We start from the raw sequence: 25,354 nt of genomic DNA, 5'->3' as shown, positions 1-25,354 counted from the left end.
AGGGCGCAGTGAGGCTTTCGGTAGAGACTAACAAGAAGAGTAGTAGTTATTTTAGGGAACAGCATGGGCGTAGCCTGGATAACATTTGTCATTTCATGATGATAATAAAGGAAGCGGCTTGCTGGTGGATTGATTGTCATCTCAGGAGCGGGGTGGGCGGGGCGTGACGTAATTGACAGCCCGAAGGGGGCACCTTTCGGTACCTTTGATTTTTACACCCTATATGATAAAGTGACGCTGATATGACTGCCCAGACCTCTGCCAGATGACTTGACAAGAGTTGGACTTACACCAAATACCACACTGGCTAGGAGAGTTTCTACACTGTATAGCCAAAAAGGGAGGAAAACATAACGGCAGCCATGGGATCCAACCCTAAGACACCGTGGTGGAAAAGGCTTCACGACTTCAAGGTATCCCTGGATTATGGATTTGCTTTCGAGCAGCCACTGGTGAGAATATCTGTTTTACTACATTTTAGCAAATGGCCACATGATATAACGCTGTCGGGCAGAATAAATAGCAATCATTGCTACGGAGAATATTGGTTGGTAGGATTCAGTTACAGTTTCTATAGCTGTTGACAAATGAAACTATTTATTTACTGCTACTTAAGTTATGTATGGGCTTGTGTTACATCTTATCAATACTAAAAGCATAGGAGCGGCGTGCAAATAATTTCTATTTCACGATTGCTTCTGCATGTAGTACTTTAATTGAGTTATTTTGTCGTTTTTAAGGTACAAATTTGGAAAGATAAGTTGATTTGAAGGATATTCATACACAAAGCCTTGTCAGTGGGACATTATAAAATACGTACAGTTTAATGAAGTAAACGCGCGGTTTCTGTAGAAAACATCTGTAGGAACATCTTTATACGGAAAAGTTTTTATTTGTTGTCAGGTTTATTTCCTAACAAAATGATGTTGCCATGAAGAAAATGTAAAGGCATAACAAAACATACAGGTGTATCAAGAAAGCCACAAACCTTGATCGACTTAACAGTTTACTCTGCATTTTACCGTGCGGCTAATTCCAGTCACACCTTCTAACCTTAATTACCTCTTCCTAATGAGCCGACGGGTCCTTAAAGGCCGTCATTAGCAGACACCTGTATGTCTGCCCCGCCCATTTGAGAGCACATGACATACCTTGTTTCCTTGTGATTTTTATTGATAATGATCATTGGCATTTCTTAAATGGCTTTATGCCTTGTAGATATGGATAGGGTTGTTTTACCATCAAGTGAACTGAGGGAGATTCTCACGAATGAGGTCAATCAGTCTTAAGCGAATTCACTTTAACTTCTCGTTACACCATTTATTACTTATGTTGCATCTCAGTGGGTTATTTTATAATTCCTATCGCTGTAGAAAGACCGTTAGCGGGATCCTGTCGTGAAAAAGTATAACCAACGCCTCGTAGTCAGGACCTAATTTTGATCTTTCCAAGTGAATCCTTTGTCTGTTTATTACTGTTAAACCATTTTTATATTTACAGACAGAACTTCCAAACTACTTTCACATTTGGAATGATATAGGAAAAAACGCCTGGTCCCTGATGCAGGCAAAAGATTTACGCAATGAGGTTGCCTTGGTAAGTACACACACATGTAGAAGTTATTCAGGCGTTTGCGTTTTATTTTTGACTGTTGTTTTTGTTGATCAAATTTTTTTCTCAAACAAAAACTGTAAGATTTACAACTGAATTCAATATGTAATTATACTAGCTCTATATCAACTCATGACGTAAAGGAAGGTTCAGTTTTGCTCTTATATCAAATTCCACATATGTACCCTTTACTTAGGGTGCGTACTGATGTAAGACCCCATTCCCAGAGTTTAGATCGATCCAAACTAGATCGACCTAACTCCCTGGGGGTTCACGCTAAATAGCTGTCAGCCGAGCGGGCACGAAAGTTAATTACCCCCTTACAGCTTGCAGTAGGCGGGACGGACATTTAAGCCGGATTATCTGACAGTAATCTGGGGCCGGGGATAGATCGATCTAAAATCTATGGGAATACGCCCTAACTATCGTACTAGGCAGAACGATCCAACTCTGGGAACTCTCGCTAAATGCAATCAGATGCTGCCTCGAGCAGCACACGGAAGTTTTAACTTAAAACTTAAAACGCCTCTAGATGTTCAAGGAGGCGTGTCATTTTTGTAAATATGGGGATGAGATTCAGTCCATCCCCCTACAGTATTCTATCTATCTTACCTGTAGATGCCGTGCCTGGACCACACCAAGCTGAACGGATACAGAGAGTACTGCCTGGCGCACCTGCTGCTGTCCACCATAGCTCACAGCTTTGTATGGCAGGAGGGAGAGGTGGGCGTCCCAAAGGTACGTGCTGTTTAAGCAACTGAAATTGGTGCAACTCTGATACAAGCCGCAGCTGCACAGATTTTGGTTTAAAGAAAACAGGCTGACGGCGTGCAGTGGGCAGTACATTGGCAGGACTGTTGTAGATCAGTTTCATTAGCTATGTTATTGTCATAGACTTGTGAAGATTCCTTTGTCTATAGCTTCTTATATTTGTCTTGTCTTACCAGCCAATATTTTGTCTGCTTGCAGTCAGACTTCATCAGGGAATGAGGTTGTGTTAGATGTGACAAAGTTTGATGAAGTCTGACTGGACGTCTAACATAATGTACATCTCTCCGCCGCCAGGTTCTCCCCCGCTGTATTGCTGTGCCCTGGTATCACGTGTCCGAGTACCTTGGACTTAAACCGGTCTACTGCTGTCTGGACATGCTGGCCAACTGGCACTACGCCTCCCGTGCAAGGTAAATCACTGTACTGTTACTCGCCAGGTAAATAAAAGGAAAATTGAATTTTGGTGAGTCAAACAACAATAATAACAAGCTCTTTACTATCAAACTAACTATTCCAATCAACGACTGAAGACTGCAGTGGTGAGGATGCCAGACAGGGATGGATTGAGGCCGCCTTCGGGTCTTTTGGAAGACGGTCAGATTTACATTGACGGGTATCTATTTTTTTCTGTCGGAAGACAATCAAAAATGGAGGACGGATCAACAATGATAATTCGGAAGACTGTCAGAAAATATCTCTGGATCCGCCCCTGCTAGAGAGGGATCATTATGGTGATCAGAAAATACATGATCATAAGCAAGAGTGTAGAAGGGATAGTTATTTTAACGATTAGAATTATATCCATTTTAACTATTGATTATTTTAATTATATGTATAAATTATTATTATCATTTCTGTTAATAATGTTTATTATATCATTATGTCTATTTATCAAATTCATTCTATTTATTAATTAAATTCGTTATGTATTGATTACATTTATAACATCAGTGAATCATATACATTATACCAATAATTATTATGACCTCCATTCCCTGTTCTGGGCAGTCCCCTGGACATGATCTGTCACGTGCCAGGCAGTCCTAGGACCGAATGGTACAATCACGTGGCAGTACAAGTGGAACTGGAACACGCATGCGTGTTTAAGGTAAAACACAAAATGTCAGGGTTCTTAAGCCAGTGATTTTAACAAAAATGGTAAATCGGTTTGCCTTCTTTAATCTTTTCTGTTTTTATTTATTAAACTCTTTTGTAGATTTTATTCCTTTGGTTCATTCAATTTTGTTATTGTTAAATCATTTAGCATTAGCAAATAACCACCTAAAAGCAAATTCATGCTTCACCTTTCGAAGAAGTTCAGTAGGTTCAATGTCTCTGTGCGACCAATAAACAGAGATTGATTTGACACCCGTATTTGACGAATGCCTCCTGTCTGCATGCAAAACTGCAATACTTCCTGTGCATATAGTACCCAGTATGTGATCAGTGTTATTTTCCACAACTTTCAGTATTTTATCAAAGCGTTCGACTCGGTGGAGTCCGGTGATAATACCGGCCTGGTTTCAGCACTAGCAAGTATAGAGGACACTATCCAAAGGATGGAGGATACCTTATCTATGTTACATGGTAATTCTTGATAAACGGTGGCGACGCACGCCATTATAACTACATTAATTTCATTTCCTTTTTAATTCTTTTTATTTCTGTGTTTTGATTTTCGTAGCAAAGGTGACCAGTGGAAATAGTAAAAGGATTATTTGCTCTTTATTCCCGTATCCATAGTATACAACCACCGTCTTCCCGCTCTACACTCAGAGTAGCTGGCTTCTCCAACAGCCAGCACGGTCATGTCAGAAAATGATTCAGATATTTCAGATATTGTCCTGTTTTAAGTGGAAAAATATGAATAAAGTATGTAATTAAACCAAGTAAGCGTAAGAAAATCCTTAAACAGACGTCTGTAAAGACACGTGGGTAAACATTGTTTGCCTCAGATGTATCTACACAAACATACATTGACATCTTCGTACAGTGTCACTGACATTTGAACGTCACATCCAAATTCACATTTTATATTTAGTAACGGGTTTATGTTTTAATTTTTCTATTTCAGAGAAACTGGATCCTTATGCTTTTTATAAAATCCTGAGGCCATTTTATGAAGGGTAAGATATCAAAATACATTTGATATTGCTGTTACACAGTGGACAGCTGATATGTTGCTGTTCATAAATTCACACTGTAAAAGTAAATGAAACCAAATTTATCCAATGCTTTTATATAGATGTGGAAAGCAAATGAAATACCTTAATACTTTTTTCTAATCTTAGCAACGTGTGGCATTTTAATTTTGATAAACCTTTTGAATTCAAATACTTAATAGAAAGAGTGAATTTAATGGTGCAAAAATGGTGCAATACCGACTAACTGAGTACCTCAAATGTTCAGTTATGCTGACGTCATTTGCTCCAGCTGGTGTCTATATTCCATCATTTCAGCTGGGGAAGCCATACTCCACTGCTTCCTAAGGGGCTGATTTATGAAGGTGTCAAGAAGGCTCCGCTACACGTACGCATACCTTAATATACATTAAAGCAAAACTAGTTAGCGTTTGATATTTAGTTTTGACCGTGCTGTCAATAGATTGATCAAGACGGAAGAAGTATGACGTCAGCAACGGTCTAGATTACGTCACGATCTTCTCTGTTCTATTCCAGTATCTAGGCTGCAGTGCCGGCCATAGCCCCATAGTGCAAGCATTCGACACGGTGCTAGGGATAAAACACACAAAGGGTGAGACATGGTTATAAAAGCATAGCCAGGATTCCATGCGCCTTCATGTATTATATGAACATCTTTTTAAAACATTCATACAATAGGCCAACAATTCGTCTACCAATACACCTCACCGGCTCCTTTGTTTACACTTATTAGAATTGTTCCTACTAATAAAAAAATGGTTGTCACTAATATCTTAAACCGGCGGTCTCACTATTATATAGAGGAGAAATTTCGATTTCTAGACGTAGCTTCCCACCTGAAGAGCATGCGCGACTACATGCCTAGCTGTCACCGGTCTCTTTTGAACGCCATAGCCACCGGACCGTCGCTGAGGAAGTACGGTAAGTAACGCCATAGCCACCAGACCGTCGCTGAGGAAGTACGGTAAGTAACGCCATAGCCACCGGACCGTCGCTGAAGCAGTACGGTAAGTAACGCCATAGCCACCGGACCGTCGCTGAAGCAGTACGGTAAATCACGCCATAGCCACAGGACCGTCGCTGAAGCAGTACGGTAAATCACGCCATAGCCACAGGACCGTCGCTGAAGCATTACGGTAAATAACGCCATAGCCACAGGACCGTCGCTGAGGAAGTACGGTAAGTAACGCCATAGCCACCGGGCCGTCGCTGAGGCAGTACGGTAAGTAACGCCAAAGCCACAGGACCGCCGCTGAAGCAGTACAGTAAATAACGCCATAGCCACCGGGCCGTCGCTGAGGAAGTACACTGTACGGTAAGTAACGCCATAGCCACAGGATCGTCGCTGAAGCAGTATGGTAAATAACGCCACAGCCACAGGACCGTCGCTGAAGCAGTACGGTAAAAAACGCCATAGCCACAGGACCGTCGCTGAAGCAGTATGGTAAATAACGCCACAGCCCGTCCCTGAGGCACTGCGAGCGTCTGAAGCTCAGTATATATATATATATATATATACATACATATAAGTATTTACCATAATAAGTTATTTATAAAGTAACTGATGTGTATTAACACAGGTCGACAAGATTAACTGTTACACAATGGGATTCGACTACGTGAATGTAAACCATCATTGTACAAGTTGATATTTTCAGAATATCATCGATATTTTTTTTCTTTCAGTAAGCAAGAGCACGATGAAGGTAAAACTAGCATATAACCAGTGTGTTATAGTGCTAGCAGACCTGAGGAGTTACCACCTTCAGATTGCAATCAAGTGAGTCATTCTTTCACCCCAAGGTTATTTTGACTTTATTCAATGGCGCAACATGAGCACATATTTTAAAATACAGTGTCGATCCATGTTTCATTTTCCGCCGTACTCGCACAAAGGTTATAATAAATGAGTTAAGTTGATTTAATGTTAATGTGACATATCTGCATTTCGTTTTACTCTTAACAAAGAACGACTAGACTTCTTTATTGGTTGTCAGCTTGCAAATACCCTTGTAAACTATCTCATGTCCGGCAGATAGCGGCACAGTCACACTTGCAAAGGTTTATTTGTGCTCAGATCTTTGGGTTACTACTGAATCGATTATCTTCATGTTCTTAGTATTGATATAATACTTTGAGAATATGGACCTTTCTCAGGTTTTTCTTGCTGCAAGCTAACAATGATTTGGAGTCACAGAGACTGCGCAAGGCGGCCAAAAGTAAAGGCGACAAAGGTGGGTGAGTTAACAGTGACGTCACAACACCTTGGCGGGAACTAAAGCAAGGGTTGGGGCCACGTGTTTGACGTCCTGTTTTGGCCCATGCTAGATAATTATTTCTTGACTACGTTCAAGTTTTGTTTGAAATCAAACATTTTAGTGTATAATACACAAAACAGTTTAGAAGAGAAAGTTCACTTCTTCGGTGCAACTTAATATTCTTGGAAAAGTTTTTAGTTTAACTCGAAGCCCCCAAGCTACTTAAAACGTTTTATTTATCTTTTTATTTATGAAAGTGATTCCAACAGTTTTTTTGTGCCTTGTTTATCAGGTTTAAATTATCGTTCTCGTTTTGCCTCATATTTCAGCGTTAATGAAGCACCTCAGGGGTGCCAGGGACGGTACTGTGGCCAACATACTTCCCGTGTGAACCTAGATGGCGTCACTGTTACCATAGTTACGGACAATTGGAGCTACATGTTAGTAATGACGCGAGGAGAATTAAGGACTTTTCGTAACATCGTAACATCTTAATCTTGATCTGCACAAATATCACTTGCATCACAGATTTTATGTGCAAGACGGACGTGATCTGCCTCTCGCAACACTGGCTTTTCAACAGTCATTTTTTTCTCTCACCTAAGTACATAACTACTTATAAGTTTGGAATCGCATTTCACTGTTTAGCTGCAGGGCTGCTCCTAGCGCCACAATGCGTGCTTGGGGGGACGTCACAATAGTTTACTTATCCTAAGAACGAGACATTTGCCCACGGCACGGCAGATCATAGAGTTGAAAGCATCTTAAGCAATGTATGAATACTCGTTTACATACTGTTTTTAGAGATTTTACGTCAGAACTTATGATATTGAGATGTGTTTTCTTCTAAAAACTTTGTAGAACTGTTACATAGCTTTTCTTAACTTGGTTTTTTCATTTATATTTATAGGTCTTTATATTTTAATCAAGCACTAAAACTCTTTTTAAAACTTTTAAAATTCCGAAACTACTTTATGGTTTCTCACTTCACTTGAGTGATGTGCAGTGCTTGACCTTGGATATTGATTCTCCATAGTAAATCTAACGGTGTGGACCTCTCTCCGTATGGGACTGGGAACTGGACACTATTCCCAGCCTTATGACAAAAGATGAGGTGACCTGTCCATCCAGGTACAAGTACCTAGTGAAGGGTGTCAGGTTGAGGACGCAATGTCGCAATCGGTCAGTTGTTACACTCGGAGTTACACATATATTGCTGTAACGGTGTCGATGTTTTCACAGATTTTGTAATAGTTTCACTTTGGTGTTTCTTCATAACCTTTACGTGGAATGCATTCCGCATATGTATATACTGCATACGACTGTCGGTCAAAAGCCACGCTTTTACGTTTAAAATTTTTTTTGTAGAAAATTACTTTGATAACAAAAAGCATATTTTAACTAGTTTCTCCACGTGTTTTCTGATGTAAATAAACTTTAAAGTAATTTATCTTTGTCTGTTGATAGAACACCGTACTAACAGGCTCACACCCTGGAGACAAAATATATTTGAAGCTAGCAGCAGTAGATTGTACTTCACACCCTTAAATGGAAATGTTCATCATAATGATTGGCTTGTGACGAAGTTACCACCCAAACCGATCACAATCTCACACCAGTTAACAAATTTATAATTTTTTCTGATGTCTTTATACAGTACTTATATATAGTTAAATATATTTTACATAAAGGAAATATTTACCTATTTAGGCAATTATAACCTATAGAACTACATGAAGCCCAAGACATGGATGAGATGAATAGAAATGTTGGTGTTTTAGCTCATCGGACGAACCTCACGTTATGAGACGGAGAGAGAGAGAGAGAGTAATACGCTATATCACCTGCTACACCAAGACTTAGGTAGATGGAGGTTCATCACACTGTTAAGTTATCAGAATACAAAGTTCATCAGACAATAAATAGTTCAGCACACAATAGCGAGGCACTGGTATGTGATACCATGGCTGCTCTTACATGTATTAAACAACATTGGATTCCTGAGTTAGTGTACATTACACATGTGAAATACACCAGATAATTATAGGGCTATGTAAACCTAGCTTAAAATACAGCACAGGTAGAGGTCTATCTGGTGTCAAATGATGATTACAATAGAACCACTCCCCCTGAGGTCTTGACGTAAACATTGCACGAAAATCACTGTACCGTTAACCGTCAACGTGCGGGGTACATATGAGTACCGGTAGCAGATAAACTTTTGATGAAAATCACTCTACCGTCAACCGTCAACGTGCGGGGTACATCTGTGTACCTGTAGCAGACAAACACTCGTACCTGATCATTTGTTTTCCTCGTCCAAGTCCTGGCCCAGCATCTTGACCGCCATAGTTCTGAGGACAGGGCCCTGTGGACGCCATGACCACTGCAGTATGCCAGACTACGCCCCTGGAGTGGTGGAGACACCTGGAAACTTTTAACATCTCTCACCAGGTTGGATTTCTCTTGGAGAACCCCTTGGTACGTACATGTAGCAACTACGTGTTTTCTGTGGATTCTTTTTTTAAAGAAGTGTCAGTTTAAAGCTATTTATTGGCTGATCGATGATTTTATCATGTTTATCCCTTGGCATGTCGACTTTATTCGAGTTGTCTAAGAAACTAGTACCAGTAGAAGTGGTTTATACACGCTACTAAGAATCTACCCTCTACCAGGGCGACTGATAGATTTTTTACAGATATTCACAGATATGTCTCAAGATAGATAGATGGTCATTTTGGTTCTAAGACCTCAATTTATCTCTCTCTCTCTCGCTCTCTCTCTCTCTCTCCATATATATATATATATATATATATATATATATATATATATATATATATATATATATATATATGGAAGTCTTTTTAGTCTGTTTATTCTCCGTCGTCTCAGAAAACGAGGGCTGACTTAGGCCACTGTTAACAGCGCTTTCTTCAAGGGCACAGTAATCACGAGGTGGGGTAATGGATACCACGCACGGTAATGACAGATAATGAAGATTACCCTTAACAAACAGAAATCAGTATTTATGAGACAGGCAGAAGAAAAGAAGGCCGTAACCTTGCATTAAGGGTGAAACACATACACAAAGCTGGCTTTGAAATGTTGATTGGCCCAAAAATTGACAAGTCGAAACTACAACAAAGAAGAAAATGTTTCATACAAAGTTTCTGATTGCCTATAATGGCTGTTACTGGCATACTATTGGGCACTGTATAAGATCAAGTAATGGTATCAGTCTTTACTATCAGACCAGACCAACTAAAATTGCATGAACAAGGAAAATAGGTAGACAAGATGTATGAGTATATCAAAAATCAAGTATAATTGCGTACATACCAAAGATCGTGCAATGATTATTTAAAAAGTCAGAAACTAGCAATTAAATGTAACAAATTGGATTACAGCTACAAAAACACTTCGATAACTTCGATAATAAAAACGTGTGTAGGAGGAATTTTAAAAAGTTAAAAGCCCGGAAGAAAAAATAATTGAAACTGTCCAAGCTAGACCAATCTACTCTCTACCAGAGGTCAGTGAGTGATAATGTTAATTTTGTACAAAAAATACAGAAATGCGTACAAAATTAGTCAGAGAAATACACACGGTATTTGTGAATACCTTATGTAAAGTCTGTGGTCCTGGTAGAGGATAACATCTACTTTCTGTTATAAATGTATTGCTAATACTTGAATTCGGTACACTGTTTTAGGAGCCCCATATATCAGAGGGTAGGGAACAACTATCCGGATGGGGCAGCATTTATTACTGATCAACCCTAACAATATAGTGTGACGTCAATGTATGAAAGGAGTTCGTTATTTACGGTTGAACTGATGGTGGGCGGAAAGGTGTACGAAGGTGAACTGGTTTCTGTCAAGCTCGGTGGAACGTAAAATAATATTTACTACTAGTAGTAAATAGACAGTAAGTGAGGACATATCATCTATACCGAATACAGCTATGACACCACTGCCCCTGCAGTCAGCCGACCATACAGTGCAATGATTTCAGTGTCGGACGCCCTTTTGTAATTTGTGCGATAAAAAATGTATTTTGGCAGCGGGAGCTATAGGTAATTACCAATCACACCTAAGAGCATAATTTTTCGCAGACATTTTATTTAATGACATAATATGAGTTAACTCTATATAACATCATTATGTTAGTAATTTTTTTTATCGACGCCCGTAACGTTACCATTCTGGACCCACTATCCCTATCAATTTCACAGTAACAGGCGCATCCGAAAAAGCTAATTCGTGCATAATTCGTGCGTGAATAATTATAAACTTGGCAACTTACCTATGACCTGATATAAGAGTTCATCAAAATGTTCGCCAAATCCCGGCATAAGCATGCAAGCTCAACACCTGTGCCATATTTCGTGGGCACATTTAGAGACGAAGAAAGCCCACCTCTACCAGGGCCGCTAATACATTATGTGCACTTTTCTTTAACGCGAGTGCCAGAATTATCATTGTACCCAACGTGCCTTCTTCTTGGGAGTTCAACTCTCTTTTGTTCTATTCCATTCAATTCTTAAAGAAACACTCGTTCTACTTTCAGGATCATCTTCCTGGATATTTTTTACCATGGGAAAAACTCGGCAAGAATGCCGCCCAACTTATGGCATCGCGGAAACTTAGAAGTGAAGTGTACAAAGTAGGTTTAATATACTTTACCGACTGTATACAGCAAGTTGTACAGTAACAGAATATTATTGTGTGCACATGTACTGTATGTGACATAAAACTAAGTGTCATCATGGCAGTGACGTGATAGGGATACCTCGTGTACCTAGTAGGTAGGTTATAATAAAACTAAGTGTTATCATGGCAGTGATGTGATAGGGGTACCTCGTGTACCAAGTCGGTAGGTAATAATAAAACTAAGTGTCATCATGGCAGTGATGTGATAGGGGTACCCCTGTACATACAACATTGGTCAAAAAGGTTGTCCCACCCCCAATTTCATGTACTTTTATTTATAAATGATCAGCTCATGGGTGAAATTTGTTATAAATAGTGATTTTCATTCCAGATACCATAACTAACATGATTATTGGTGCAGAAAATACAAAGTAGCAGGCCCGTAGCCAGGGGGGTTCGGGGGGTTCGAAAGAACCCCCCTTTTTGCTGGAAAAAGGTCCACTCTGTGTAAAATTTGACCTAGGTACATGGGGATTATATGGTAAAAGGTCCACTTTTTCAGAAAAAGAACCCCCCCTTTGAAATTGCTAGCTACGGGCCTGTAGGTTATAATAAAACCAAGGAGTTATAACAGTTATAACTCCTTGATAAACTAAGTGTTATCATGGCAGTGATGTGATAGGGGTACCCCGTGTACCAAGTCGGTAGGTTATAATAAAACTTAAGTGTTATCATGGCAGTGATGTGATAGGGGTACCCCTGTACATACAACATTGGTCAAAAAGGTTGTCCCACCCCCAATTTCATGTACTTTTATTTATAAATGATCAGCTCATGGGTGAAATTTGTTATAAATAGTGATTTTCATTCCAGATACCATAACTAACATGATTATTGGTGCAGAAAATACAAAGTAGCAGTTAAGATATCCATATTTAATACCATTAATTCACATTTATTACGTGTAACCCCTCAAATCCGATGTTCCACTGTCATTTCCATGGAAATAAAGAAATGCCCATTAAATTGAAATGACACCACCAAAAGTCACCAAATTTACACACATTTAGCATTAGGGTGTGCTCATTAAAGGTTACGTGTCTATTAGCGTGTGTGGCTTCCGCGCACTATAATTATCCCCTGTAGACGGCGCCACCGCCTTCAACAAGGGTAACAATTCTGTTTTGTTTGATTTTGCCCCATGTTTCCTAAAAAGCTTGGCGGAATTGGTCCAGACTAGTTGGGGTTTGGTTCTCCTCTGGATTGCACACTTCAATTCATGCCACGGGTTCTCAGTAGGTTTATTATCAGGATTCAAAGATGGTTTCTCCAGCCTCAGAACTTAAGGTTTCTGCAACAAATCACTCACCACCTGAGAACTGCGTGCAAGTGTGCTGTCATGATGAAGCCTGGAACACCCCTAAGTCCCCTCTTGCAGATGGAATGAGGTATCAGTTGAGAATGTTTGGTTCAGTGACCCCAGAACTACCAGAACTTGGTCAACCATCACTAGGAACAAATTGGTTTTGCTGAAGAATCAAGGTATTTCTTGAATGCCTTCGCTGGTCAAATTAGGGTCCGTAGACATGTTGCATAATGCTTTTTGGAAGGTTTGTGCAAAATAATATCGCCTGAGGTGTCAGGTCAGACCACGTTTGGAGAGAATTCCAAACCCATGGTTTCAATGCATTGTTCTTTCCGGAAAAAAGTTATTGGGGCAATTCACGAAAACGTCTTCAACAAATGTCTAACTCCATTTGAAAGAGGTGACTTCAGAGATACTGCAGGTGTCATCGTGGAAATGCACGTGCTCATAACTCTCGTCTGCTGAGTGATTTGTTGCAGAAACCCAATGTTCAGAGGATAGAGCAACCACCTTTGAGCAAAGTTATTAACCCTACTAAACATCTGTGGCATGAATTGAAGTGTGCAATGGAAAGGAGAACCATACTCCTAATAATCTGGACCAACTCCCCCAAGCTCTTTTGGAAGAATGGGACAATTACCCTTGTTCAAGGCAGGCCGCGCCACCTACAGGAAGTAATAACAGTACGCGGTAAACGCAAACGCTATTATACAAGGAGTAATTAACGAGCACACTCTTATGCCAAATGTGTGTAAATTTGGTTACATTTGGTGGTGTCATTTCAATTTAATGGACATTTCTTTACCTCTGTGAAAATCACAGTGAAATGTCGGATTTGAGGGGGTGCATGTAATAAATGTGAATAAATGGTATGAAATATTGATATCTTTACCGCTAGTTTGTATTTTCTGTATCACTAATCATGTTAGTTATGATATCTGGAATGAAAATCACTATTTATAACACTCTTCACCTGTGATGTGATCTTTTATAAATAAAAGCACATGATACTGAAGGTGGGACAACCTTTTTGACCAATGTTGTATAGTAGGTAGGTTATAATAAAAACTAGAATGTCTGTTATTATTATAACGTTAACACTTTAAAACTTTATACAATTTTTTATAAGCCGTTCTGTTTATATATTTTACATATTATTTATGTTTTATTCATTCATCTTTAGCATCGGCGGATTATTTCAAATAATCAATTGACCAAATCTCATGTGTACAATGCTTGCAAATTATTATGTCACAAAATCACATTTACTCACCTGCCCTCCCATTCAACATATATATGAAGAAGCCTATCTTCTACCAGGGCCTCAGATTAATTATGTGCACTTCATAGCATATATATATATATATATGATTACTTCCTTGTTCCCTAGTTGCCACTCCTAGATTTTCACCTACTGAACGGCCACGAGGAGTATTGTCTGGCCCATACACTGTTGGCTACGATTGCCCATTGTTTTGTGTGGCAAGATAATGACATACCCAAGGTAGGTGTTCCTTGACACTATTGAATACAATCAAATATGAAGATATAAGGGTAATATCGTGGTCAAATCTTAGCAATGTGACGTTGATAATTACAGGCATTTCTTCAGACTTTTCACAAATTATTTATGGGAATACCATTTCTCAGATTCTTCCAAAGGCAGTCGCCATTCCATGGTTCCACATTTCCCAGTATTTGGGCCTCAACCCAGTCTATTGTTACCTGGACTGCGTTCTAGCTATGGGGAGGAAGGTGGACCCGAACAGGTGAGTTGATGACTTCTGAGTGCGGCTGGACCCAGGCGTAGGCGAGAAGCTAACCGCGCAACCGTAAGTTTCCAATCTCACCAGGCTGGTAACGGAACATTTACATGAATACATAGTAAATATGAACATTCATACATACGTTCATACATACATATTTAACTTTTATGTCAAGCATTTTGTAAGTTTCCTATCTGGATTGGATAATAAATGACGTGCTCCCAAGGCACATATTTTGTTGCATAAAATTTATTTATTATATTTTTACAGGGAATTAGATCTGAGGTAAGTCTTGGTATTTGTTGTTATTCTACTTTCTAATTGCTGAAAAAAACTATTATAAGTCCGGCCAGTACTCAAAACTAGAATCAAGAAGATTCTGGTTTGAACAAGTTTATAGGGGAGACCGGGGCTAGTTGGACCCCGGGGTAAGTTGGCCCCCCGTCATTTTCTGAAAAAGTAACTACGAGGTAAAAAAATTGGCCACATACTCTTGTAAAGTGACCGAAGCCTACAATGCTAAGGAAGTGTCGACCATTAAAAAGTTTTAATTAAGCGGTGAGTCTAAATAAACTATTTTTGCACCTAAAAGTAATTTTGTTTAAGAGATTTAAAAATCTATTTTCATAGGCTTTTGATCGAATATAAGATATGTATAGGGCATCAAACTGAAGCTCATTGTTTCAAGTTTCACAGATATGTATCATCGTTGCTCATTCTAGCACCATAAATGGCTGCCATCCCTTAAAATAAATAATGTGCACCCGGGGCTAGTTGGCCCCCTTGACTCGGGGCAAGTTGGACCCTCATATTACCCACAATCCTTTGCGCGCAACGCTGTTTGAAATAAACAAGAAGTTGTAACTTCTTGAAATAAACAAGTTGGTGAAATTGACAAAGCTTGCCGGTGTTTACCGTCTAATTGATTTTTTTTTAATTTGCTCTCTGGTGTCTTTTCGAAAATTTATATTAGAAATGTTCTGTTGATTGTATGTATTAGAAAGCAAATCCATTGGACTTTCCTTAGAAAAACATTTATTTTGCCTTAATTCATTGTAAGGTGATTTTATTGTATTTATAGTGTTATATGTGGCCCCAAGGGGAATTTTCCGCCCCTCCCTAGATAGAGACCATTGTTGAAACAAACTCAATGGTTTAAAACTGAATTTGTTACTTTCTTTTAAAACGTAAATTTATTATTCGTTTTCATTCATTATAAAAACCTGCTTTATAACATTATTAATTTATTCTTAGTTAAAACAAAACAAATTTTATTGATAGATTTCTTGCAACACATACCCCCCCCCCCACACACACACACACACAACGTGACGTACGGAAACCTCAATAAATCTGCCTCATTTGAACTATTTATTCATCAATTTAATAAATTAAAAATGTACAAAAATGTATTTCAAGGCGTTTACATGGGATATATACTTCATTTTCGTATAGGGGGTCCAACTTGCCCCGACCCTGGGGCCAACTTGCCCCGTGGCGGGGCAAGTTGGCCCCCTTGACGTCAACTGCGTTTTTTGTCAAATTGTGAGCCGTCTGGCATTATATTTGAAAAATAATGGCGTTGCATACGTAGCTTAGTTCATGAGGCTTACTTTGAAACCGGTTTTGTGACTCTTGTAAACTTGGTGTTTTAAATTAAAGTTGTCCTTAAATTCTAGTACATTCAAATACTACGCCCCGGCCTGATATATATGTTATGTTATATGTTATGTTATCTGTTATGTTATATGTTATGTTATCTGTTATGTGATATGTTATGTTATATGTTATCTGTTATGTGATATGTTATGTGATATGTTATCTGTTATGTGATATGTTATGTGATATGTTATCTGTTATGTTATATGTTATTTCAGCAACCTGGAGGTGATTTGCCCCGCCCCTGGAAGTCCACACACAGATTGGTTTTCACTGGTTTTAATCCAGGTGGAGCTTGACTTCGCTAAAGGAATCCAGGTATACCTACACCGACGTCCTAGCTACCTGGCGCAATGGGTGGGTGGGTGGGGTGGGAGGGGGGCAGCAGAACAGGCTTACTCAGCAAATAGCTACGTTTTATCTAGTTTCCTTGCATAATTATACACGATTTTTTATATTCAGAACAGTGGAAAACCGAGCGTACAAGTATTCACATAATTTACCGTATATTTAGAAATATCCTTCCCATTAAGATTACGGGTTATTGTTTTAATAGGATATCGTTGACATCTACGACTCTATGGACTCTGAGGATGAGAGGAGGCTGATATTGGGATTAAAAGGCATCGAAAATACCGTGCGCCGTATGCAGCAAACTACCACCAGAATGTACGGTATGTAGACTGGGGCTTCTGTCGATTTTCTATAAAAAAAAAATTCCCCTTGGCCATTGCTTATACATGTAGGAATGATAGAAGTATCTGCTTATATACATTATATGGGAGTTGGTACGATTACAAGTGTGCGTCATTGAACGGAAATTAGACTTTGGACAAGACCACAAAGACATCTGACGTTCTTTTCCTGTTAACATGTAATGTCGGAGGTATTGCACATCGTATTGCAATGAATATTGTGAAAAACTGGAAACGCAGGCCAGTGGTTGTATTTGGTTCTGGGACTTTATTTCACTTTATGGCAGAAAATTGCATTGGACCGTTTGGAATCCATACTAGCTGGGACTAGATAATTGCAATAACCCAAGTGTTTGTTTAATTCTTCAGAGAGGCTTGATCCAGCAGTGTTTTATAATGTTCTGAGACCATTTTATGAAGGGTGAGTTAAAGGAAACAGTGTTCTTTGACACTCAGCGTATTTTGAAAGCTCTTAAATTGTTTGAAAGTTGTATAAAATTTGAATATTGCCAGAAGGAGACTGTGTAATTACAAGTATGTTAATAAAAATCAGGTTTGATCATTTCGAGGTTTGTACATTTTCCAGCTGGGGAGCCCACAGCAAACTGCTTCCTGAGGGTTTGATTTTTGAAGGCATAAGCGACACGCCGTTACAGGTATGTATATCGCACATGTATCGTTTAAATCATATAAATTCAAAGCTAATTTGACGATAGGATAATGCTTGTGGGGGGGGGGGGGGGGGGGGGGCACGTGGGGCACAGCGTTAAAAGGAAGTTCCCATCAACTTCAATTGATACCGTCCTGCATTCGGAATGCTTCTTTCCCACCACTGCCAGCTAGCTTGTTGTCTATATGCTAGTTGAACTTAAATCAAATGATGATATTGTTCTGTCTATCAGTTTGTAGGCGGCAGTGCAGCACAGAGCTCCACTATACAGGCCTTGGACGCAGTGCTGGGAGTTGAACACTCAGAAGGTAACTGTTCAGATACATACTATACACCAGGACGGGTTCTGAAACACCGGCGCCAGAAGTCGGCCTGAACGTTACCAACTTAAGATCAGATTGTCGCAGAACCTTTACATACCCTGGTCGCCTGCTTTACGCCTATCACCAACATGTACCATGTGATTCGTACTAACGCGGCTTTTTACGCATAAAAAACTCAATATAAAACGTTTTTTAACAATTGCGAGTAATATTCGATTGTCGAATCGTCCTAAAAACAAGCCTACAGCAAATAACTAAAAAAAGAACAAACCTGTGGTTAGTTTAAATGATCTGCCTTCCATCAGGAGAATTACATGAACACATTGTATGCTTTGTTGTAGATGCGGACCGTTATCTGAAGCAAATCAGGGAGTATATGCCAGCCGGACACAGGGAGTTCCTATACACCGTTGAAACTGGGCCATCCCTGAAGACTTACGGTAAGGATCTGGGAACTCGTGCTTAACAGGAACAACGTTTTACAGTTCAGACCTCTTCGTTTTGTTTATTTTATATAGGCCTACTGTATGAAGGCTTGGGTAAATTAATTTTATTGAAATTATACATTTAATAGAGTTGGTAATGACAACATTTATTTGATCAGTAGTATTATTAAAATAAATGAATAAATAAACATTTGGAACTTCTGGTCTGTTGCCGTCGCCTAGAACGTAAATGGTATTCTGTCCTGAAGTTTCCAGCCAGATTGAATTTTCCGAAAATAATCTTTTTTCGCTCATTCACGAATCATCCCTGCATACTAGTACCCGTGTTCGATATTTTACACCAATTCTAATTATATTACTTAATTAGCTCTAAACTACTTCTGTCTCTTGGATCGCCATGTTCTATTATTGTATATTTAAAAAACAAACATCGGCGTGCTTTCAGTCATACTTTGATCCAGAATCACATATACTTCTATCGCCTTCTCATTTCAGTCCAGCAGTCCCAGCACGATGGAGTGAAAACAGCGTACAACCAGTGCTTGAAGGCCTTGGTGGACTTTCGAACATCTCATCTCCTAGTGGCAGTAGAGTAAGCCGTATACAGCAATTTTATATTTAAAACAATACATAATATAACTGTAATGTGCATTGAAATCTTCTAATGGCAGTAGAGTAAGCCGTATATTTTATCTTTACAACATCTGTTATCACTGTATGTGCAGTGAGTCTAAAAGACAGTTTAAAGCTGAACAACACCAAAAGAAGTTGTTATGATACTCTTTACTCAAACTGTAAAAAGTAACTCATATGAGATATTTCGGCTGATGGCTCTTATTAATATTCAGATAATCGCACTATTAATGTAAGTGTTCTCATTATCTTTCAAGCTACGTTCTTAAACCGTCACAAAACAAAGAAGAACGCCAACACCACTCGGCTCAGGGGACAGGAGGGACAAGTAAGAATGACGTCAGAGGCTGCGTTGATATCAGGACTACTTTAGACTGAAAACCGACTTTGAAGCCGTCCTACACAAAGATTCCAAACATAACGAGAGTCCTCTTCGTTACTTCATACTTCTCATAATACAATTCTGGTCGACTTTTGGTCTGATGTAACCTTGTGTAAAGTAACGCTCCATATCCACATTACATGCTACCATAGTAACAGGATCACTGATAGTACTGGTTATTTCTCGTGTATTTTAACATGCCAGTTATGTTGTTTGCTTAAAGGTACATACGAACCGAGCGTGGATTCCCAGTAACACCTGTAAACCACTTCTACTAGATTCTTATATGACTCAAATAAATTCGACATGCCAAGGGATAAACTGAATAGATCACTCGATCAGCCATAAAAGACCTTTACACTGCTCCTTTCTTTAAATTTTTGGTTGTAAATTTAACCTACTTTCGTGACCTACTTTCATGCCCCATTGACATACAGCTTAAAATGGCAGCAGAAAAATCCGTTCAAACATCATTTTTTGGTAAAATTAAACAATGCCTTTTGGTAATTCTATTAGTTATACTACTTGAAACTATATACTGGCATTTAGTTGGTTTTTGTGACAAAAAATTGACTTTGTATGCATCTTTAAAAGTTTGCATTCAGAAAAAATTTCACCCTGAAATTTTAGTATACTGTTAATAAATCACACCATTTTAAAGCAATTAATATTTATGGTTGTATTTTTGTTTTCAGATTTCGTGTCATTTCTGAAATCAACACGTGGTCGGACAGTTAGGAGTGTTCTTCAGCTAGATGGCGACACGCCGGTTGTCAATAAAGAACTCAATATAAACACGTAACGTAGGACTACACAAAAATGAAAAAGTATCCCATCTACTGGCGTCATTACACACCTGAAGGAAACTTGGTGCCAGTCGCTTGCCTTTTATTAATGCGCCTTTTTAAGTAGTGATGTAAGCGGTGTTAAGTGACTACGTGAGAGTAATTTATGTGTTGACACTTCACAAACATTAGAGTACTAAGATCTCTTGAATATAATCAGAATTGACATGCCGTTTCTGATAAAAAGGCACGTTTTGTCAGTCAGCGTCAGGCCACTAGAACCCCGGGAGGCATATAAAGGTCAGAGGTCAGGACATACATTTTATCATAAGAGATCAGAGGTCGGGACACAGGCATACAAATGACAGGACATATATTGCATACAGAGGTCAGAGGTCATGACATACACTGTGGCATACAGAGGTCATGACATTGTGGCATACAAGGTCAGAGGTCATGCATATATTGTGGCATACAGAGGTCATGACATACATTGTGGCATACAGAGGTCATGACATTGTGGCATACAAGGTCAGAGGTCATGCATATATTGTGGCATACAGAGGTCATGACATACATTGTGGCATACAGAGGTCATGACATACATTGTGGCATACAGAGGTCAGAGGTCATGGAAATGGCAGAGGATGATGACCCAATCACTAGTAGTATGATGTTCCCTAAGTTTGACAAGTGTATAAAGAGAAATAATATTTTATCATTAGTTTTATTCTCAGTGGTAATTTTTAAAGATTTGTGCCTTTTAATACATTTTAAAAATACTGATAATGACAGGCCATTTTCTGTTTCAGATATATCTTGCTGCCATTGAACTGCCTGTTGTATTGTGTATAGTTTTAATGTCAAATCAAATATTCATGGGTTGTATTTTTGTCCGACAAGGAGAACCATAATAAATGTTGAGCATAGACTAGTCTTGTTTACCAATGAATTCAGGTCTGTAAAGTTTACAAGATGATTCCAGCATTTCCCTAATAATTACATTAAGGAAACCACACTATTGACTTATAACTTAAGTAACACAAAATAATGAACTAATTGTTAAAACATCCTTTTTATTGCACATTACATATAATCAATACACATTACATCTTATCAATATAATCAACTTAAAGAAAGTGAACATTACCCTCTAAATTGAGGAACACAGCACTATGACTAAGAATTTGTTTGATTTTCAGAGGATTCGCCAACAAACCTCTCTCACCAAGATAGTCTTAGTGTTACAGGATATCTTGGGCTTTAAATAAAGTGGTGTAATAAGAATGGTTATTTACAATCTGGTTTTATTCACATAGAATATCTGGTTTTATTCAGTTTCGTATGACAGAACAATACCCATGTCTAGTTAAAATATGCAGAAAAAAATATGCTGAATCAAAGGCTAGACATTCACTACGCACTATGGACCATAAACATGTAGTTTTAATACTGTAATTATACAAAGGACCACAGTTCTCTTAAATAAGGTTGTGTGTCAAGTGACATAACTTCACTATAACTATATATCGGTAGCTTCTTAATAACACCTAATTAATTTCTTATTCATCTATGGTCAAAATACACAAAGTTAATTATTTTTAACAACCTACATATAAAATGAGGCAAAATCTTGATTAGATAAAGACAAAATAGGTTGTTATTAAAACTGAACTGAATTATTACATGCCTATAACCCCCTGTCTTATCTCTATACTGAACTAAATGCAGTGCAGACAGTATCACTGCATTACTAATAAAGAAGAAATAAAGAGCCAGCAAACCATCTGATAGAAACAGTATCTTGTGTACTAGGAAATATTCCATCTTCCACTAATCAAAATAAAAATGATTTGCACCATCTAAACATGGAGGATTTACTCAATCCCCCTCCCCCTTTAATCCAATTAATACCCTCCTTTGTTTCCCCCCCCCTCCCCAATACTCACTCTAATTCCCCTAAATCAATACCCCCCCCCCCCCCCTACCCCATTGAACCTACAGCCTTCAATGTCTTCAAAGATAACTCTGCCCCGCACTCTTCATAAACTGCAGGCAGTAGTAAAACTCTGGATACATATAATTAAAAAAACACTAGTCTTAGGTAAGTTGTGTTGTATTCTAGCATCAGTCCATATTTGACCCTGTGTGAAGTGTCCTGTCCTGGTGCTCCTGGTCCAATAGCATCATGTCCACACTGGCAGTCACTCTGCTTTCTGTGTAGACAGTCATAAGCTGGGCCAGGAACACCCAGAAATGACAGCTTCTATCAGCTGAAAACATAATAATATCTACTCAGAATACCAGAATACACACAGTGTGGTAATACAGGCAGGCATGGGGAATGCATAACAACTGACACTGGAACCAACTCACAGTTACAACTAACACAATGATTACAACTGACAATGATCACAATTCTGGTCACAACTAACACAATGGTCACCACTAATGCAATGTTCACAGATTACACAATGGTCAAAACACTGGTCACAACTAACACAATTCACTTACCGTCAAAGTGAACCTTGCTATGACATCACCCCTTCCTGAGTCATACGCATGTTATTATCAATAATCTGGAAAAACTCCTGTGGAGATGGGATTCGACCTGTCTCTAATTTAGACCAAATTGGGACATCTGAAATTTTATATTACTCTTTAAAACATCCAATTTATTGACATAATATCTTTAAAATAAACATACATTTCAAACAACAGGATTAACATTAGAGTTTTTTATCACTGCACCATTCTGTTTTTAATTATAACATGGACACAAGTCGGTAGACAGATAACAGACTAACACCCCATTCTCATAGATTAGATCGACCTACATTGGATCGACCTAACTCCCTGGGGGTTCACGCTAAATAGCTGTCAGCCGGGCGGACACGAAAGTTAATTACCCCTTAAAGCTTGTAGTAGGCGGGGACGGACACTTAAGGGGGATTATCTGAAAGTAATCTAGTGAGACTCCCCGCGGTGATAGATCGATCTAAAAGTTGTGAGAACAGAGCCTAAGTAAAATACCCACTATTACATTACATAACATTTATTACACTGGAAGGGCAATTTGCAGACTTTAACCCCCCTTCCCAGCTCTACAAGAATGTGCTTCATGAAACATTTTTCTTGTCCTTGAGGCTCTTCACTGTTGTTTGATTTAGGTTTATGTTGATTTTTTAAAACAGTTAAAGGTGACTTCAAAGCCCCAGCAGAAATCAACTTTCCCTCGACTCCATTTAAAATAAACACACACACACACACTCACACAAAACTGTACCGTTAAATGTGACTTCAAATGCTCCTGTAGAGATCAGCTGTCCCTCAACTGCATTGCAAATAAAAAACAGCATCAAACATGCATAGACCTGGAAGATAAGACACACGTGCAAGCTACAACTCTGAAATTATCAAATCAGCTATCATGGTGACATAAACAGCTCACTGTTAAGAATATTTTGAATTTTCACTTTATAAAATACATCAAGACCCTTCACAGTTCACTACTAAAGCACTGCAGCTTTTTCACACTTTCTTCAGATTATAAAAAAATAAATAAATATTGTCTACTAGTAAATTCATAGAAAAGTGTTTTTTTAATATCATGAGTACAGAAAAAAATCCAAAAACTGTTAAATCCAAAATCCAGTTTCTAAGCCTGCAAAAGTATTCCTACCTTATTCTCTGAGGCCCAGGTATAGGCTGATGGCGTGTCTACTCCAAGAGCAGGGAAAGGATTAAATCCACTAGCTATCATGATGATTAAAGCAATTTTGACAAGTCCTAATATTTGAGCTATGGTGGCCTTCAGTGGGGGTGGTGGGTAGTTGCCTCCCTGCACACTGAGGGCTGGGTACTTTTGCTGTATGGCATAGGAAAACTGCTCATACAGCTTTTGATACCCTCAGGAATAGCTGGAACAGAAAACAATCACATATACATGACTGAGGCACACTGAGGGCTGGGTACTTTTGCTGTATGGCATAGGAAAACTGCTCATACAGCTTTTGATACCCTCAGGAATATCTGGAACAGAAAATAATCACATATAAATAACTGGGGCACACTAAGCTGATCCCCTCCAAGCAACCCCCTTTCCCTGCCTCAGGTGTAGGTGACTTGCTTTGTCGCTTTCATACATTAGCCCAAAGGTAAGCATGCTTGGCATCCCTATAGTGTAATTATATCTCTGAACTGTAATTACTCTTTGTGGTGGAACAATGCTGGATAAACTGACTCTGAGGCCATTCAGATTAAGTTCGGTCATAATAGCTAACACAGATGCACTCAGTGAAAGTCTACATGGGGTTAATGCTCACTAAATCATTCTGAACAGTTCCCCTGACACTGGCAAGTGTGCTCTGAACAAGTTCAATCATAGATCGATACTCAACGCTTTGTTAAATTTAGTTATGTAGTGACTTTGATCAATGTTTCTGCCAATCATATTACTTGACCTGGCAGCAAATTTAATTTTTTTTTTTTTAATGCTTTTACTAGAAACATAAAGAGAACTGGGGAAATTTCTGCCGTCCAAGTCAGTGAATACATAAACATGCCTTAAAATCTAGGTTTATTACAGTTTCCACCCTGGACATCGGTAATCTAATACTTGAAGACATTTATGATCCTTTCCCCACAGAATATATTACATAAATGTATATACAAAAGGATGAATCATAAAATGAAAAGATATTTCCGGTAATCGTAAATGAGGCCCGTTAAGATCATCTATGATCTACTCTTTACTTTTGATTCTTTAAATTTTAAACCCATGTAAATATTCACATTTAAAACAAAATAACCACAGTTTAAAAGCAGGTCTACCATCGTATCTTAAGATCTCGCAAATAAGCCATATGGTACATGATAACATTACATCATCAACGATTTTCAATGATGTACACTATTAATACGTTTGGACAAACCTAACTAAAGAAAGTGATACGAACCAGTATAAAAATTTTAGCGCTGGACCCGTGAATTTTGAGAGCTTAGGCGCTCGGATATCTTTTGCAGATTTGTGTGACTGTTCGTGAGCAGATATTTCTGTGGTATAATCCCGCCATGCTAGAAAACAAAGGAAAACCAGCCAAGCGCTGGTCTGCCACCTGGTCGCCATCTTAGTGTATAAGTAGTAACGCGCGCAACGATGAGTTGACATAAAAC

General features: G+C 38.7%; 2 protein-coding genes across 8 annotated transcripts; one reads left to right on the top strand and one right to left on the bottom strand.

Moving 5' to 3' along the window:
* The first annotated feature begins 159 nt into the window (after positions 1-159).
* LOC106161424 (indoleamine 2,3-dioxygenase 1-like) lies at positions 160-21,110 on the top strand. 7 transcript variants are annotated; one of them, XR_001238227.3, is made up of 15 exons: positions 8,919-9,283; positions 11,372-11,467; positions 14,211-14,324; positions 14,471-14,589; positions 14,857-14,871; positions 16,464-16,563; positions 16,802-16,919; positions 17,310-17,361; positions 17,527-17,596; positions 17,843-17,918; positions 18,275-18,373; positions 18,875-18,971; positions 19,270-19,340; positions 20,090-20,574; positions 20,688-21,110. XR_001238227.3 is itself a non-coding variant. In XM_013538375.2 (15 exons), exons 3-15 carry the CDS (start codon positions 11,432-11,434, stop codon positions 20,194-20,196), a joined length of 1,074 nt encoding a protein of 357 aa, XP_013393829.2. In that variant the 5' UTR covers positions 8,920-9,283; positions 10,515-10,877; positions 11,372-11,431; the 3' UTR covers positions 20,197-21,110. The 7 variants fall into 7 exon arrangements, 4 of the variants coding, with proteins under 4 accessions (XP_086852856.1, XP_023931538.2, XP_013393828.2 ...); XR_001238228.3 differs by having other exon boundaries at positions 20,090-20,687; positions 20,745-21,110; XM_013538375.2 differs by adding an exon at positions 10,515-10,877 and having other exon boundaries at positions 8,920-9,283; positions 20,090-21,110.
* Positions 21,111-21,235: 125 nt separating this feature from the next.
* Positions 21,236-25,338, bottom strand: LOC106161425 (thioredoxin reductase-like selenoprotein T homolog CG3887). The gene is made up of 5 exons (XM_013538378.2): positions 25,138-25,338; positions 23,862-24,099; positions 23,466-23,553; positions 22,694-22,820; positions 21,236-22,452 (listed from the first exon to the last, which is right to left on the bottom strand). Exons 1-4 carry the CDS (start codon positions 25,305-25,307, stop codon positions 22,711-22,713), a joined length of 606 nt encoding a protein of 201 aa, XP_013393832.2. The 5' UTR covers positions 25,308-25,338; the 3' UTR covers positions 21,236-22,452; positions 22,694-22,710.
* Positions 25,339-25,354: the final 16 nt, after the last annotated feature.

Source organism: Lingula anatina, chromosome 10, assembly GCF_051362555.1.
Source record: "Lingula anatina isolate TDL-2025a chromosome 10, LinAna3.0, whole genome shotgun sequence".
Taxonomy (NCBI): domain Eukaryota; kingdom Metazoa; phylum Brachiopoda; class Lingulata; order Lingulida; family Lingulidae; genus Lingula; species Lingula anatina.
This window is presented reverse-complemented; position numbering and strand designations above follow the sequence as displayed.